At 43.2% G+C, this 15,212-nt stretch overlaps 1 protein-coding gene across 6 annotated transcripts; it reads right to left on the bottom strand.

Moving 5' to 3' along the window:
- Positions 1–2,726: 2,726 nt before the first annotated feature.
- Positions 2,727–13,664, bottom strand: RBM24 (RNA binding motif protein 24). 6 transcript variants are annotated; one of them, XM_041413262.1, is made up of 6 exons: positions 13,085–13,319; positions 12,443–12,566; positions 12,127–12,244; positions 11,278–11,332; positions 10,809–10,923; positions 4,712–4,848 (listed from the first exon to the last, which is right to left on the bottom strand). In XM_041413262.1, the coding sequence occupies exons 1-5, from the start codon at positions 13,250–13,252 to the stop codon at positions 10,834–10,836; spliced, it is 555 nt and encodes a 184-aa protein (XP_041269196.1). In that variant the 5' UTR covers positions 13,253–13,319; the 3' UTR covers positions 4,712–4,848; positions 10,809–10,833. The 6 variants fall into 6 exon arrangements, with proteins under 6 accessions (XP_041269192.1, XP_041269194.1, XP_041269195.1 ...); XM_041413263.1 differs by having other exon boundaries at positions 4,717–4,848; positions 10,793–10,923; XM_041413258.1 differs by lacking the exon at positions 10,809–10,923 and having other exon boundaries at positions 2,727–4,848.
- Between the last annotated feature and the right edge of the window lie 1,548 nt (positions 13,665–15,212).

Raw genomic sequence — 15,212 nt, 5'->3', positions numbered from 1 at the left:
CAAGCATTAGTGTTCATGTTGTGTGCCCAAAGCTAAGTTTGCTAGTGGAGCTCACACATTTACATTTTTGCTGACCGTATTTATTCTGTCAAGTTAGAGCCAGCATGCAATTGACCTTTATAAGCTGAGTCATAAACTTTTATTCTGTTCCCATTGTGGCTTACCACAAGATAGACCCCTCCAGGGCAGCAAGCATTCCCCTTCACACCCCTCCCTGGGGTGTCTGTCACCTCCAGGCAGAGGCAGGGGAAGTCCCAAGGACATTGTCAGGGGTGTGCATCAGTAGGGAAAGGATGCTGTCTTCACCCTGTATCAAAGGGAAGGTTAGTGTGCCATCAGTGGGCTCAGCCCTTCTCTCAGAGGGACTTCTGATTTTGATTTCTACTTGATACCATGTCTTCTAGGCAAACCCCTTGGAGCAAGACCAGGTTAAGGAAATAGAAGAACAGAGCAGAAAATGACATTTATCGTTTCCTGCTCACCTCCCTGCTGGGTGTTTATACGCTTCTTAGCAGAAAGAGCACTACAGTGTGCTCCGCAAGATCGAAGATCTTAAGGTCAGATTGCAAAAGGCAGCTCAGCAACACTTCTCAGCAGCCAGGCTTGAAACACTTGCTAAGAACCATGACAGCATCAGGCCAGGATGTTAGTGAATGTTCCAGTTCTGGAGTTTCATAATGGTCCATGGTGAAATGAAGTCTGACCCCAAGACCAGGAAAAATCTTTTCTGTCGCTTCAATTTTACTACTCCCTTCTTTTGCAGATGAAAAAGACCCTTTTTGTGGATGAAAGAGCAGCTCAAATTCTAAGCTTGTGCTTCTGCTGAAGTCACAGTAAATGACAGCTGCAGTGATGAATTTCTGTATGAAGATTGTATGAACATCCCCCCATTCCTCAAAGAGCTGGCTAACACTGTCATGCATTTCACACAGCCTTCTTTCAGATATCAGGTCCTTTTGGTCATAACTGGCTTGGACTGACACTGAAATGTTAAGTAGTCCTCAAGATTACAAATCCATCATCAGCTGTATCTGAGCAGCTATGTCACTGCTTCCCAGTTCAATTACTATGTGCAAAAAGGTGTCCTGACCTTTAGCTTTTTAGTAACATCACTTTGCTTGTAGGAAGGGTTCAAGGACCAAAAATCTGCCAGGTGTGGAAGGAGATTGATTCAGGGACCTCCTGAGGAAGCTCAGTCCACAAAAACCCTTTAGACCTGATGGGTTGCACCCAAGGGTGTTGTCATTCTGAAGCTGCTTACTATCATCACTGAAAGGTCATGGAGACTGGGGACGTCTTCTGTGCCTGCAGAAAAGCAGATGATGCACCCAACTTCAGAAAAAGGGCATGCAGGACAATCTAGAGAAATACTGAACAATCATGGAACAAGCCATCTTGGCAGAATTCCCAGGCACATGAAGGAGAATGGGGTGATTTGTAACAGCCAGCATGAATTTACAAGGGTAAATCACACCAGACCAACTTAATTGTCTCTTGTCATGAGGTGACTTCATCTGTCAAAGAGGGGAAAGCAGACAATGTTGTCTACCTTGTTGTCTACAAGGCTTTCCATGTAGTCTCCCACAGAATCCTTGTATCCAATTTCAAATGGAGAGTTAGAAAAAACCTGACTGAATCATTGGTCAAAAGGGCTTATGCTCTGTCTCCACTGGTTACAGTGGAGTTTCTTCGGCATCTGGCTGGTCTGATACTTTTATGAATAACTTGGAGGAAGAGATGGGATGCAGTACAGTCAGGTCTGTGAACTGATGATACTTAATGTAAGGTGTACTTGACATGCTAGTGATCAGGCCTGCCATTCAGGAGGATCTGTACTTGCCAGAGGACTAGGTCAACAGGAACATCATGAAGTTCAGTCAGGACAAACAGAGCACTCTTTATCTCAGGTGGAATAACCCCCATGGCTTAGTTAGCTGCTTTGCTGAAAAGGACGTGGGAGGCTTGGGGCAGGCTTCTCAGGAGTCAGCGGTAAACTCTGGCAGAAGTGAAAGTGCATCAGACTGTATCAACAGGAGCACAGATGGCAGATCAAGAAGACTGATTATTCCGTTTTACTCAGCACTCATTAGACCACAGCTGGCGTAGTGGGCCCAGTCTAGAGGCTCCCAGTACATGACAGCTGCTGGCAGACTTGAACGACTCCGCTGAAGGGTCAGCAGGAAGGCTAGAGGCTGAAGCACGAGAATTGTGAGGAAAAGGTGAGGCATTGGGGTTTGTTCAGCCTATGGAAGAGAACAGCAATTTTCCAGTTCCTAAGAGAAGATTACCAAGAAGATAGGGCTGGGCTTTCTGCCAAACAATGAGACTAGGGCTGTAATGAGCAGGGGAGGTGCTGGTTAGATAGAAGGGAGAAAAAAAATGACACAACAGGAATAATTAGGTAGTGGAATAGATTACCCAGTGTTGTGCAGTCTCCACGTGGGGATTTTTTAAGACCTGACTGGACAAAGACATAAGGGACCTTCAGACCTTCCAAAGTCCCTTCCATTCTGAATTACTTTATGACAAACCTCAGAACGGATCCTCTCCATCTCCTCAACAGAATCTCCTCCATATAATAGAGTTCCCATCAATCTGTGTATTTGAAGTCAGTGTACATGCTGCTATTCACCCCACAGACCAGGAAAACTGTGTAAAAGATTGCCCCTCTAGTTTTAACTAAACAAGATATAAGACAATTTGGGAAAGAACAACACTAGACAGGATGAGACAACATTTTTTTATTGTTTTAATACGAGTGAATAGATTAAGAGATCTGAAATGTTGTAAAGCAATATACATACTGAATAAATAATATGCACAGGAGAGTCATGTCTACATTGTAACACTGGCTAGTATTCAGAATACTTCAAATAAATCCAGTGACATTGGATAAAGTCCATAAAAATGCTATCCTGTCTTCCCTTGTATGAAATTGTTCAAGTATAAAAAAAATCCAATACAGTGTAAAATATTAAATTCCATTTACGTCAAGAATAAAAATTGCAAGTATTGTAGTTTCACAGGACAATGTAAAGCAGCATTTTCTAGCAAAGGGAAAAATAGTCAGTCTACATACAGATGAGTGAGAAAACGGCACTAATGTATTTGACAGGTCTACATGAATAACTAGTAGAGGGAAAAAGAATGAACTAGCAATATTTTATGTAAAAACCTAAAAAAGTGTTAATTTAAGAGTACCCTCATACAGTGCACATACTGAATTTAAATAAATCCAAGTCAACATCCTTAGTTAATTAGGTTAATATTTAATATGCTACATCTAAGCCTACTAAATAATTTATACCATGAGATGAATACATAATTTTACAGTGTCACATCTAAAGTCGCTTTCTTTAGAGCGCAGCATAGTAAAACTTTCAAAATAAATATTTCTTTTTAAATAGCATAACAATTAAGGCACAGTATAAATCACATACCATTAACCCTTCAGGAACTGCAGTCTTGGTAACAAAAAGTTGTCTTGTGTACTGTATGTTTGCTAATAAATACTTTAAATATAATCCTGAAATAGATATTAAAATTGTACAAATGGTTTCAGAAAAGAAAATTCCCTTAAAACAGTTCTTAAAAGGTTTTAGTTCGTTAGGCTTCTTCCTGCCTTTATTCACAAGTTATGAATAGATGCAATAAATAGAAAGAGAAGGCTGTTGTAGTAAAGGGCTGATCCTATTTTAGAATCAGAATAGCTGACACCAGCAGTTAAAGTTTCCCAAAAGTGAAACGGGATGGGGCGAGGGATTAGGATGTGACAAGCTCATCACATGAGCACGAGTGATGTGTTCTGTCCAGAACTGTCTGTGTTATTGATTGTCTCTACAGCTGTTGCACCCCTTACTTCCACATCACTTGCTCCATAGTTCCACTCATCCAGAGGACAGAGAAGAAAATAACTTTGGTGCCTGTCCGCCATCTTACTAGCCGGCCATCTTCCTTGGGTTGTTCGGTGCCCGTCAGTGAGACAGTGACAAGGTCCTGTCTCACGAAGACAACTTCTGAAAGCTAGAAAGGACAATCAGTGCTTTAAGCTCGTTTCCTCTTAAATGGATAAAGGTTACATATTGCTGACTCAAGTTTTTTCCCTGGTTCAAACTTTTCAGATACCATTTTCTTACTTATAAAAGGCAGTTTTGCTTCCCTGATACTGTAGAAAGTACATATTTGCTTTTTTTTTTTGGTTCTTTTTTGTTTGTTTGAAAATATGAAGTCCCATTGCTACTCCTGCCACTCTTCCATGACAGTACAGTATTTTTCCCCCCATTTTCTTCTGGCTTGATACTTGAAACTAGACATGCCGCACTACCCTTCCCCTCTAGCAACAAGATTTGGATGCATACTGTATGAAGACAGTGGAATAAAAATCTTTAGTTTCACAATAGCATCGCTTTCCTTAAAGCTCCTTAGTTACTACAAATCGTCTCTGTTAACTACTTATGCTGGAAGGCCGAGAAGAGGAAGAGAGAGCTCGCGAGCTTCCTTCGGCAGTCCATCTGCTATTGCATGCGGTCTGTCTGCAGCTGTTGGGGCTGGTACTGGCCGAAAGCCGCCGCGGCCGCCGCGGCCGTGCCGGGCGCTGCTGCGGTGAGGGGCTGCTGCACGGCGTAGCCGTAGCCCCCCGCTGCCACGTAGCCAGCGGCGGCGGCGGGCGAGGCGGCGTACGGGTACTGCTCATAGGCGGCCGCCGCCGCCGCCGAGTACTGCGCGTACGCCGCTCCGGTGTAGTCGATGTAGGGCGTGGTGGAAGCAGCGGCTGCCGCGGGCTGCACGTGGGGAATTACCACTCCGGGCTGCACAAAAGCCTGTGGATAGACATAGTGAGCGGGTATCCTGTTGAAAGATGGGAGAGGGAGTTAGAGTCGGTACGCGAGTCAGTGCCTAAGTGTCATATCCATACTCCGAACTAAAACAAACTCAATTTAGTTGTTGTTATGTGCATAGGGTTGCCACAATAACTTGACTCAATGGACCAATTATCAGTTCACTGGTGCGAAGAGACGCATCGCTCCAAAGCACAGCGTTGTAGCTGAGTTAAGTCAGGGTGTTCCGTGTTCCTTGAGGATAATATCTTTAATGCCATTCAGATCTTCAGAAGGACCAGCATTACTGACGTCTCTTTTAAGACAACTCTGAAGGACTAAGCTTGATTACTCCATCTGAAAAATTGCAGTACTTGTTTTTCAAATCACCTGTAAGGCATTTTTATTGCCCCTCTTCTCTCTTAACTATTCGACTCTTAGTAAAATGACTTCCTGCAATACTTTTATTATTAGTAACTGAGCAGTTTGACAGCATCACTATAATGAGTTCGACAACAGCCAATAAGGCAACAAAATGATTGAACTCTGACTTTATGTCAAGTCTTCCCAGGGAAGCGTGTTAAAGAGCGTATTGTGGCAACCCTACTTAAGTTGCTATGCAGACTCAGCACACATTAATTTCTCTGCAACCTCAGTCACCCTTATTAAAAATAAGAAAAAAACCAACACAGGCGACAAAGGAGTTTAAATAGAGTTCACAAGTGTGGTAAACACAGCAAGAATCACACTTTCCAAACGAACGATAGTGCAGCTCACTCCGTCACAAGAGGCCATTGAGGGGAAGCTACATAGATGCTATTAAAATCCATAACAGTGACTCCTAAGTACATGTGCATCACACTTTTATAAAAGTTCGTAAGGACACAAGAGTCAAACCTGTTTGATTATCAGGTCACTGATGTCCTGTTTTGTGCCAGCTTGTCTATTTCTATGCAAGACATACAGCACAGAGTTTTTTGGGAGGTGGGCATAAGATTAAGTCTAAATAGATCTGGTGCTTAACAAGAGCAAAAAAACCACGAATTTACAGTTTAAGAAAGAACCATTCTGAATAGATGATTAAACACTTTCCCATCTTGTCCAAGTCACATAATTTGCTTTCTTGGCTTATTTACTTAGCCCTTTAGTTTTAAAAAACTGGTCATATCCTTGCCTTAGCACACAAGTGTACATACATGTTAATCTCATTGTTGGATTTTATAATATAATATGATTTTAAAAACATACTCTGTATAATTCTCATTTTACATTCATAACCCTGTCTTCCATCTGGATTTCCAAAGAGAAGTCCTTCATATATGCAACTCCTTCCCAGCCAGTGAATCTCTATAAATGCATGAAAAACTTCTTGTACAGATTCACTGCTGTTTCATACTGAACTTTCTTTACCTTTACAGACACCTCTAAAGACTGCACGAACCTTTGAACACACTTTAGGCACAGATGAAAACTGCAGTAGTAAAAAGTTTCCTCTATTCTTCAAATTCAAGATTTCATGGAAAGGGTTTGTTGGGGGATTTTTTTTTTCATTTTTTAAATAGTTTAAAGGTGTACCTAAGTGGTCAACAAGGAAACATTTGCAATCAGAGGGGACACTGTAAACTGGAATCATAGCAAAACGTAGTTTAAAGTAAGTGATAGACTTTAAAACAGCTTAGTTTTCTTTTTCAGAAAAAAAGAGCTCAGTTGCTTGAATAGGAGTATTAGCAGAGAGAAATGTTCAGTTGCCATGTTTAAGACATGAACACCACAATCATAAAAACCCAACATGTAAAATGAATTTCATTTCCTACTGTGGGAAGGGGAAAAAAAAAGAGTGACAAATAGGGAGGGATTGGGAAGGGAAAGAAAACATAAAACGAAACCATAAGTTGGGTTTTTAACACTCACCTAATTTATGAAGTGATTAGCCAGAAGTGCATTTGAAGCATACTTAAGCTGGCTCTGTGCATTTAAATACACATCATTACCTGAGCTCTCCATATGGATGAGCATAAGCAAGCATTTTGTATTGGTCACCAATCAAGTACAATTCTAATAAACATTACACCATATTTCTTAAGCATTTAGGGAAAGAAGTATAAAAACAAATCTGAAGTCACAGAGAGCCATCTTTTGCATCACAAAGAGTCCATTTAACACCACATCAAAGGAATCTTTACATTCAGCACTTATGGAAGAGAGTAATTCTAACAGAAGAGACAGTAAGATCAGGCTGCTTGTGTTGCCTGAACTGATGTTACTAAGATTTTCTGAAGACACTGAACAAGACAGAAAGATACATGTGCTTCCACTTAAGCTCTTGTGACTTGGTTTATTTAAGCCAAGAAACTAACAGGTGGTGAAGTTATGAAACATTATCTGTTTGCCACATCTTACCCTACAATAAACATAAACCCTGTGCAGGCTCCTCTCCACTGTGCCATTTAACACACGATGATTGACAGCATAAGCTGCAGTGGGGCTATTTTTGATCATCTGTCATGCTACAACTGTTTTCAGTCAAGTAAAATGGCTTTATATGGCCAAAGTAAATTTCTACCTACTGCACAGGCCAGGACACGAAGATCTCAGCCATTCAGAACCCAAATGCTTTTCATGCTCTGCCAGGTCAAGAGCTGAAAAAGCAATTCCCAGTTACCCCAGAAATCCTCACTATCCTTAATTTTAAATAAAAGCTTTTCAGAGTGATAGTGTGAGAAATTGACAGGATTTAAGCTCTCTTTCCTGGCAGCAGTTTTTATTTTGGAACGTGTATTTACTGTTTTATGCTCTTGCAATAAAGGAAAATAGAAGCCGTATTTAACTTTAGCAATAACTGTAGCTTTGAGATACTCAAAATTCAATGACCTACATCCCTGCCACATGCCTTAAGACTTTGTTGTTATAACAAAAGATTTATGTTTAACTAAAGACCTCAAAAATAATCCTATAGGCAACAATAAAGTGAATGATAATTTCAAAGGAAAGACGACTTTTGAGACTAATGCGGAGAGCTGTGGCATATAGAAATTCAGCAGGCGTAGTGCATCTTTAACTCTCAGCATTACGTTCTCAAAAAACTAGATATTTAACTTTAAACAAAATGTTTTGTTTTGGCCCTTTGGCATGGCATTGTTTGCTTTTGTAAGCATAATTAAAGGGTAGATTTTCACCAATGAACAGCTCTCCTTTTAACAGAAATAGGTTGCATAAACATTAAACATACAAGACCCTTACTATGTTTCCTTTTATCTGATAACCACTAAGAGGACGTAACAGCAGGCTAACTTCTGACTGTTCCAGCTTCATTCCCTCTTTTCAGACTATCTGTAGTCTAGTATTATACAAGTCTTTTGATCAAAAACTCAAGAGGGGGCTTTTCCTTCTCTCTTAAGAAAGGCAGATTTGCCTAAATCTTGGAAGATATCAAGCATGTTGTATCAGCTAACCATTTGATAATGGGCTTAATAACTTTGGATTTAACTCTGGTCTTACTGAAAACAGTGGGTATATTTTCATTTTGATATAAGTACAGGTTTTAGACAGAAAATAAAAAAGTCTCCACACCAGTTATGTCCTTCAGCAATACCCCTGAATAACCCTGATTTTTCCCACCAATATTAAAGTAAAAATTACGTTAGCAAAATAAGAAAAGCTATATTGGGAAGCAAAGTCATCTTCCCCCTCCATAAATTCCTGCTGAATTCAGAGATAGTATTTTAATAAACAATCCTGAAAGGAAAGCTGTGTAAATAACCAATCCTGTGATCAACCAGCTTTCTATGAAACATACCAACAGTAAGATAGATGCTGAATGTAAAAAGCAGGAAGAAATGTTATTCTGCAGCACTGAATAAAAAAAATTCCCTGCATTTTAAGTACATCATGCGTTGAAGCTAATCTAGTTTCTGTCTCCCCCCACCACATCAGTGTTGTACTTATTAAGTCTGAATATTGAAATTCTGCATCTTCTCAGTAAAAGTAATGTCACATAATCAGATTATTTTAAATTTATTATTTGATAGATGTGAAACCTTATGTTGTGGATGCTCCATCTCTGAAAGTGTTCAAGGCCAGGCTGGATGGAGCTCTGAGCAACATGGTCTAGGGAAAGGTGTCCTTGTCCATGGCAGGGGTTGGAACAACATGATCCGGAAGGTCCCTTTCAACCCAGGCCATTCTATGATTCTATGATTCTAAAACACAGCTGACCATACCAAAATATGGGAGCACCTCACTAACTTGCACTGTTAGGGAAAAAACCCAAAACTGAACCACAAAACATTGGAAGCTTTTGTGTATGGATTAGCTGAGTATTGGCACTGAATCACCACAACAGCCAGCTTCACACAGCGTATTAGGGAAGTGTACTTCCAAAGTGCAACTGCACAGGAAGAAAAAAGGCTTCAGGGTGACCATGTATTTCAGCGCAAACCACACAGCAAAAGTGAACTCTTCAACAGAAAGAGATTCAAATAAGCGCTGAAACATCCCCTCTTACTGTCAATGAAGTCAATGGACATGTTCATTCATCCTAATGAATGCTGTTCTCCTTAATCTGAACCACATACTTTAGATAAAGGTACAGGTCACTGGAAATTCTGAGGAGGAAGAAGGATTGGTAATCTCTGTTGTTTACGCACAGTAAAAGAAATGCAACAGCCAAGGATAGATGAAAAATTACCAATTTCATACATACATGACTCTGCAACCAACATTCTTTCAGATTTATGTGCAATGCATTAGAAATCCAACCTTATGCAGCTTGCTGGAAGGATTTCCCTGACTTAAACATGGTTTATGTCATCTATTGTTGGCTTTGGGTAAGGAAAGCAAGAAAGACTCCTATATTTGCAGAGTCCTTTAAGCAAGAGACTGCCACAGATCCTTCTCTTCTGTTGTGCTCAGCAAATACTCAGTCTCTCCACAGCTGATCCCTGCACAATTCAGTAGTTCCCTTTTCAACAAGTGTTTTAACAGCTCTGGAGAGGAGGTGTTCTGCCTCCTGTCTACCTTAGTGCAGGCATCATAAACTGATCACTGCATACACACTGTCATCTCACAGTTCAAAGAAGCAAGCAAAATACAGTAGAGGATAATCATAACAAGGTAAGAAAAAAAAGCAAAAAGTTTTTACAGCCTCCCCACTCTTGGAAGAATCAAGATGCTCTTTTAAAATTACATGAAGTTTCTAGGAAAAACTTTTTCCTGTGGTTTTCAGGATAGGAACTGTTTCCTTCCATTCTGACAAATCAAATTACTGAGAAGCTGTTGTTGCTTAATAACAGATAAGTATGATAATCTAAAGCCATTCTAACCAAATAAACAAAATACATTTGTGACTCATTTTCCCTACTTTCTTGTTAGCTTATGCATTAATTAGCAAAATGCACTATTTCGCAATGAGTTTCTCAGTCACTGTGCATTAGTGAAGAGACGCTATGGAAAGCTTAAAGCAGACTTCACCTCCTAATGATATGCCTATAAAAAGCCAGAGTTAGTTCCACTTAGGAATAGTTTATACTCAAATTCAGGAGAAATGCACTACATATTAAAGACAGTTTGAAGAAAAAATTCCCTCAAATTAGAAAGCCCAAATGGACGCACATCGTTAATAAGGAGCTTCACACCCTTCCCAAGAACAAACCTCCCAAAAATTATGAACATGCAAGCAATATGTTGATTTACTTAAAAATCAAGAAGTCACACAATTTAGCACTCACTACAAAATATGGTTAAAAAAGTCACAGGCTACAGCTTGAAAGCAAGGAAAAAAAAGGCCCTTTGCTCCCCATGGCAAAGTCACTCCTCAACAACAAAACCAAAATTAAAAAAGATCCCCCCCAAAAAACTTTCACTACAGCTCTTTCAATTAAATAAAAGCACACAGTTTAGCTATCAACACCACTTCATTACTGTAATAAATAAAAAAAAAGCACACGGAGGTCTATTGACTATATGAAAAAACATACATGCATCGTTAATCACCATTTTAGCTTGTTTGTGTTTGAGTCTACTGGTTACAGAGTTTAATTCCAAACAGAACTATTCCACCTCTTATCATCATATCCTTCTGATCAGTTATCTTAACTGTAAACGATCCCTGTCAGATTAGAAAGAGATAAATAACATTGAGTCAAGCTGAAAAAAGAGAAATGGGGCACAGCAATCTTGCATCAAGTCATACCTCCTTGTTTTATCATAGGGTCATGTGGGACTGGACTGCTTAGTCGGAAGGGCCACGTCCCACACAACTTGACTCAGCTGCGGCATTTAGAACATGACCAACAAGGTGAGCGCATTTATGAGTATACATTTATAAATCTGAGAGCTTCAGCAGTGCTGGCCAGCTTTAAGGATGCTACTGCAAGAGGCCTTCAACAATCATACTTTTTCTTTCTTTTTTTTTAAAAAAAGATTTTTTTCCTCCCCTGTTTGAGGTCCCACTGAGACTTACCCGAAAGGCCTCTGTATGAGAGCTGGATGAAGCTGCTGGACACCAAAGGCAAAACCTACCAACAAAAACACATCACATTCCCTGTATAGGTGTTTTGTGGCCACTTATTTATGCTATATGTATATATATATATATACACACATGCACACACACACAAAAACCCACAGAGTAAGAGCCTTTACTAATAGCCTGCAGTAACAACAGGTGAAAGGCTGTAGAACCAAAAATTAGAAAGCAAAATATATCAATCCATACACACACACACAGGACTTAAACCAGTAAAGCATATGCTTTCCTAGAGATGTTTAGGAAAATGACTTTTTCTAAACAAGTACAGGGGTTTCGTTCACATTTTACCTGGTGCTCCATTTGGATCCCTAACTTTAACATCTGAATGACTGTATGGTACTTTCCATTCCTCAGCGTATTTGTCTAATTTCTACAGACTTAAAATTTAAGTCACCCCTACTCATCAGGACTTAGCACAGGGCGTCAAATCCCAACTTCATTTCTGTTCTCCAGACACCCTAGCATAAACCTTGTATTTCCTTGGCGGGCACTTAATTACTTGCACAAGTGTTCATCAAGCTAAACACCGGGGAATTCAGAATGACCTCCTTTAGAGCACAAATGTGCACACACTCCACGCTCCTCTCACTCTTGCTGCAAAGCAGCATTCTGGGAAGTGGCTAGGACATCAGATTGTCTCAGATGTGGTCTTAGGAAAAGCCACTTCATTTTAAAATCTGCATAATAGCTCCCATCTGCTTGAGAAGTTTGTATTAAGATATTGTTTGTGTTAATAAGACCGCACACATTGGAAGCGATTCACTCCTAGGCCAATCTTACCCTGCAACGATACTGTAAATGGTCAGCGCCACCACATTCCCAGCAGCAGGAATAACCAATGAAGTGTTTGAGCTGTGCAAGTCTTCCTGGGGAACTGCAGATATTTCATCTCTGATCGCTTTTGTTTTTTAAATAAGGCACATGTGCAAAATAGCCAGAAAATTACTACATGCTTCATTTAAAAATCAAAACCAAAGCACGCCCAACTGTATGCGTACTTCAGGAAGGTGGAGGGCAGCACCACCTTTTTTGAAGTTTTACTCTCTTCAGAAACCTGAGGTACGGAGACAAAAGCCATTCAGGGCTGCTTCCTCACCTGGCTGCATTATCCGCGGCTTGGCACCCAGGTACGCCAGGTTCACGTTGGCTTTCCTGCCATCGATGATGGGGTTGGGGTCCTTACAAGCCCTTTCAGCAGCAGCTCTGTCAGCCATGGTGACCTTAACGGGCGATGCCGCGCGTTAGATCTCTTTCCGCGGGGAAGGAGAAGCCTCCCGCCCACAGCAGCGACCCGGCCGTACCCGCGGGAGGCGCCGAGGGGCCCCCGGCCGGACCCCGGCTCCGGCCCGCCCGCCGAGCGGAGCGGGGCGCCGGGAGCCGCGGCGGGCGCAGGGCGGAGGGCGCGGGCCGAGCTCGGCCGCCGGCAGATAAACCCCGCAGCGGCCGTATCAGCGAGCAACAGGCGCGCCGGCGGTGTACGAGGAATTGGGCAATTCCCCCCCTCAATCTCCTTATTCAGTAATTCCCCCCGCCCCCCCGCCTCTATCCAAACTCCCCAGCAGGGAAAGAGAAAAATAAAATTTAAAAATATTTTAAAAAATTAAAAAAGAAAGGAGAAAAGCAAAAAGCCGGACGCCCCTCCCGGCCCCGAGCTCTCACAGCGGCCCCCGCGGAAGTTTCCCCGCGATGCCCCCCCACCGCAGCCGCCCACCGCCCTGCCCCGCGCCCCGGCACTTACAAAGCCGTATCCCCGGGACTTGCCCGTCTGCCGGTCGGTGATGACCACCGCCTCCTCGATGTCCCCGAAGACCTCGAAGTACTTGCGCAGGCTGGAGTCGGTGGTGTGGTAGGGCAAGCCCCCGACGAAGATCTTGGTGTAAGTGGTGTCCTTCTGCGTCGTGTGCATCTTCAGCCCGGCCCTGCGCGCCGCGCCGCGATCTGCACCCACGCGTGGCCGCCGGGGCGTGCGGGTCCTGGGCGGCGAGACCCGCTTCCAGACTCAGCCTCCTTTTTTCCTTTTAATTTTTTTTTCCTCTCTCCTCTCTTCCCCCGCCCCCCGTTTTCCCCCCGCCACCCAGCTACAATGCAATTCCCTTCTGCCTTTGCAGACCCAGCTTCCTCCTCCTTCAAGAGCGGAGCCTCGCAGCCTCGGGCGGTTTTGAGGTAGGTACCGGCAAAAGGAGGAGGGGAGGCCGGGCAGCAGCCAGCCTGGCGGCCGTAGTGCTGGAAACGAGCAGAAACAGCAGCTGGAAGACGAGTGCAGGGCCCGGGCTCTAACAACTGAGTGGCCTCCCCCCTAAAAGCCACCGGGTCGGTCACTCTCGGTTCCTCCTCCTCCTCCTCCTCGCAGGGGCGGGGACGGCGGCGGGGCGGACCCCGCGCTCGGCCGCGGCGCGGCCGGGGCTGACACTCAGCTGTCGGCAACAGCTGGATGCCCCCCGTGCGGCGGCAGCCGGGCCTCGGGGCCGCCAGCAAAGGGGCGGCCTCAGAGGTGCCCCTCGGGGACGCCCGGTGCCCTTCGAGGCAGGTCTGCTGCAAACAGCGAGTGCCAGGAGACAGGGGCCGGTGGGGACAGCGGTGCCCGGCCGGCCAGAGAGCCCGCGGGCACAGCCGGCTCACTGGCTGCTGGCGGTCCTCAAATGCTTCGGTCCCTCCCCGAAGGCTTGTGGTCAAACCTCTGCAACCTTCACTTACTGCTCTCTCCAAGCTAGCAAGACTATGGTGCTGCAACACATACATTTACATTGTGGTGGTGCTGGTGGTTGTGGTTCTTGCTGTTTGTTCGGTCACAACACGAAAAAAATGGTAAAGCTGTTTCCCTTGTTTTTCTCTTCTCTTGCTGCCTCTGCTCAATGCTGGGACTGGGAAGGATGAAGAGAAACATAAAGAAAGGAATGTCTGTGTGACGTGAAGAGACAGAGGACTTTGGGAGTTGGGGGGAAGGGAGACTCACAGGGAGACCAGAAGGATGGGAGGAAGGTTAAAGACTGGGGAAAACAGATGTGCATATGTGTATAGACTTCTAAACCATTCTCTTGCAGTCCCAAAGTCTTGATAAGTACTGTGTGTCTCTTTTTCCTCTTTCACCTTCTTCTGTCTGCTAGGCTTTTCCCTATGAAGACTCTCACGCTTAGGAAAATGAGCAATGCATCATTTGCAGGACATGTGCAGGACAAAGTTCTTCAGCCCCTCTGGTACCAAACATTAACCATAGTGAGAACACTTAGCCCTAAACTCAGGCCCTGTTTGCCCATATCTAACCTTAGCTCCATTTAATTTTTTCATCAGTAGTTTTCCTAGTTCTAATGGCCTATACCTATACCAATCCTAACCCATGCTGTCACTAAACCCTACTTGACCCTTCAGACTCTCCAGATTAAATTTGTTTTAACATGTTAAGGCTAACTCAAGTGAAATCTAGCAAAATTAGACATAAATGTTGCTTTTCAAGTTAAATTATGACAAGCCCTTGACGTTCACCTAAATTCAGTTATGTCTGCTAACTCTGTCCCCAGATGTCTTCCAGCTTGACTCTCCTGTTGGTCTGGAACATTGTGTTAAACCTGACACTCCAGCCACTTCTGTTCCGAGGGGTAACTTTAAACTCTAGCCCAGTGACCTGAACTTAAATAGTAGCCCAGCTAAGGGTGTCAGTGCTCAATGAAGCCCTGCAGCACACAGCCCACTTAGTAGTGCATTTAACTTCTCAGACTCCTGTGGACCTAGAAGATGAACTTCTAAAAAGTTCATCTGAAACCAAATGTAGTCCACCCCATCATGTTTCCTTTTCCTTGCTGTGCCCAGCACTCCTGAGTGCCTTGTGGTGTCTGCACAAAGGGTGAATTAGACTGGCTTTCCAGTCATTG

The sequence above is a fragment of the Onychostruthus taczanowskii genome, unplaced genomic scaffold (genome assembly GCF_017590055.1).
Source record: "Onychostruthus taczanowskii isolate IOZ18803 unplaced genomic scaffold, ASM1759005v1 scaffold40, whole genome shotgun sequence".
Classification (NCBI taxonomy): Eukaryota; Metazoa; Chordata; class Aves; order Passeriformes; family Passeridae; genus Onychostruthus; species Onychostruthus taczanowskii.
The sequence above is the reverse complement of the archived record's forward strand: the minus strand, read 5'-3'. Positions and strand labels throughout refer to the sequence as shown.

Bases quoted from the DNA above. Each gene is read 5' to 3' on its own strand.
- RBM24 (XM_041413259.1), bottom strand. From the start codon at position 13,252: ATGCACACGACGCAGAAGGACACCACTTACACCAAGATCTTCGTCGGG. The intron at 11,333-12,442 runs GTGAGGAAGCAG...TTTTGTTGGTAG, and splicing joins GCCGCGGATAATGCAGCCAG to GTTTTGCCTTTGGTGTCCAG. The intron at 4,849-11,277 runs GTAAGTCTCAGT...ATCTTTCAACAG, and splicing joins CTCATACAGAGGCCTTTCGG to GATACCCGCTCACTATGTCT.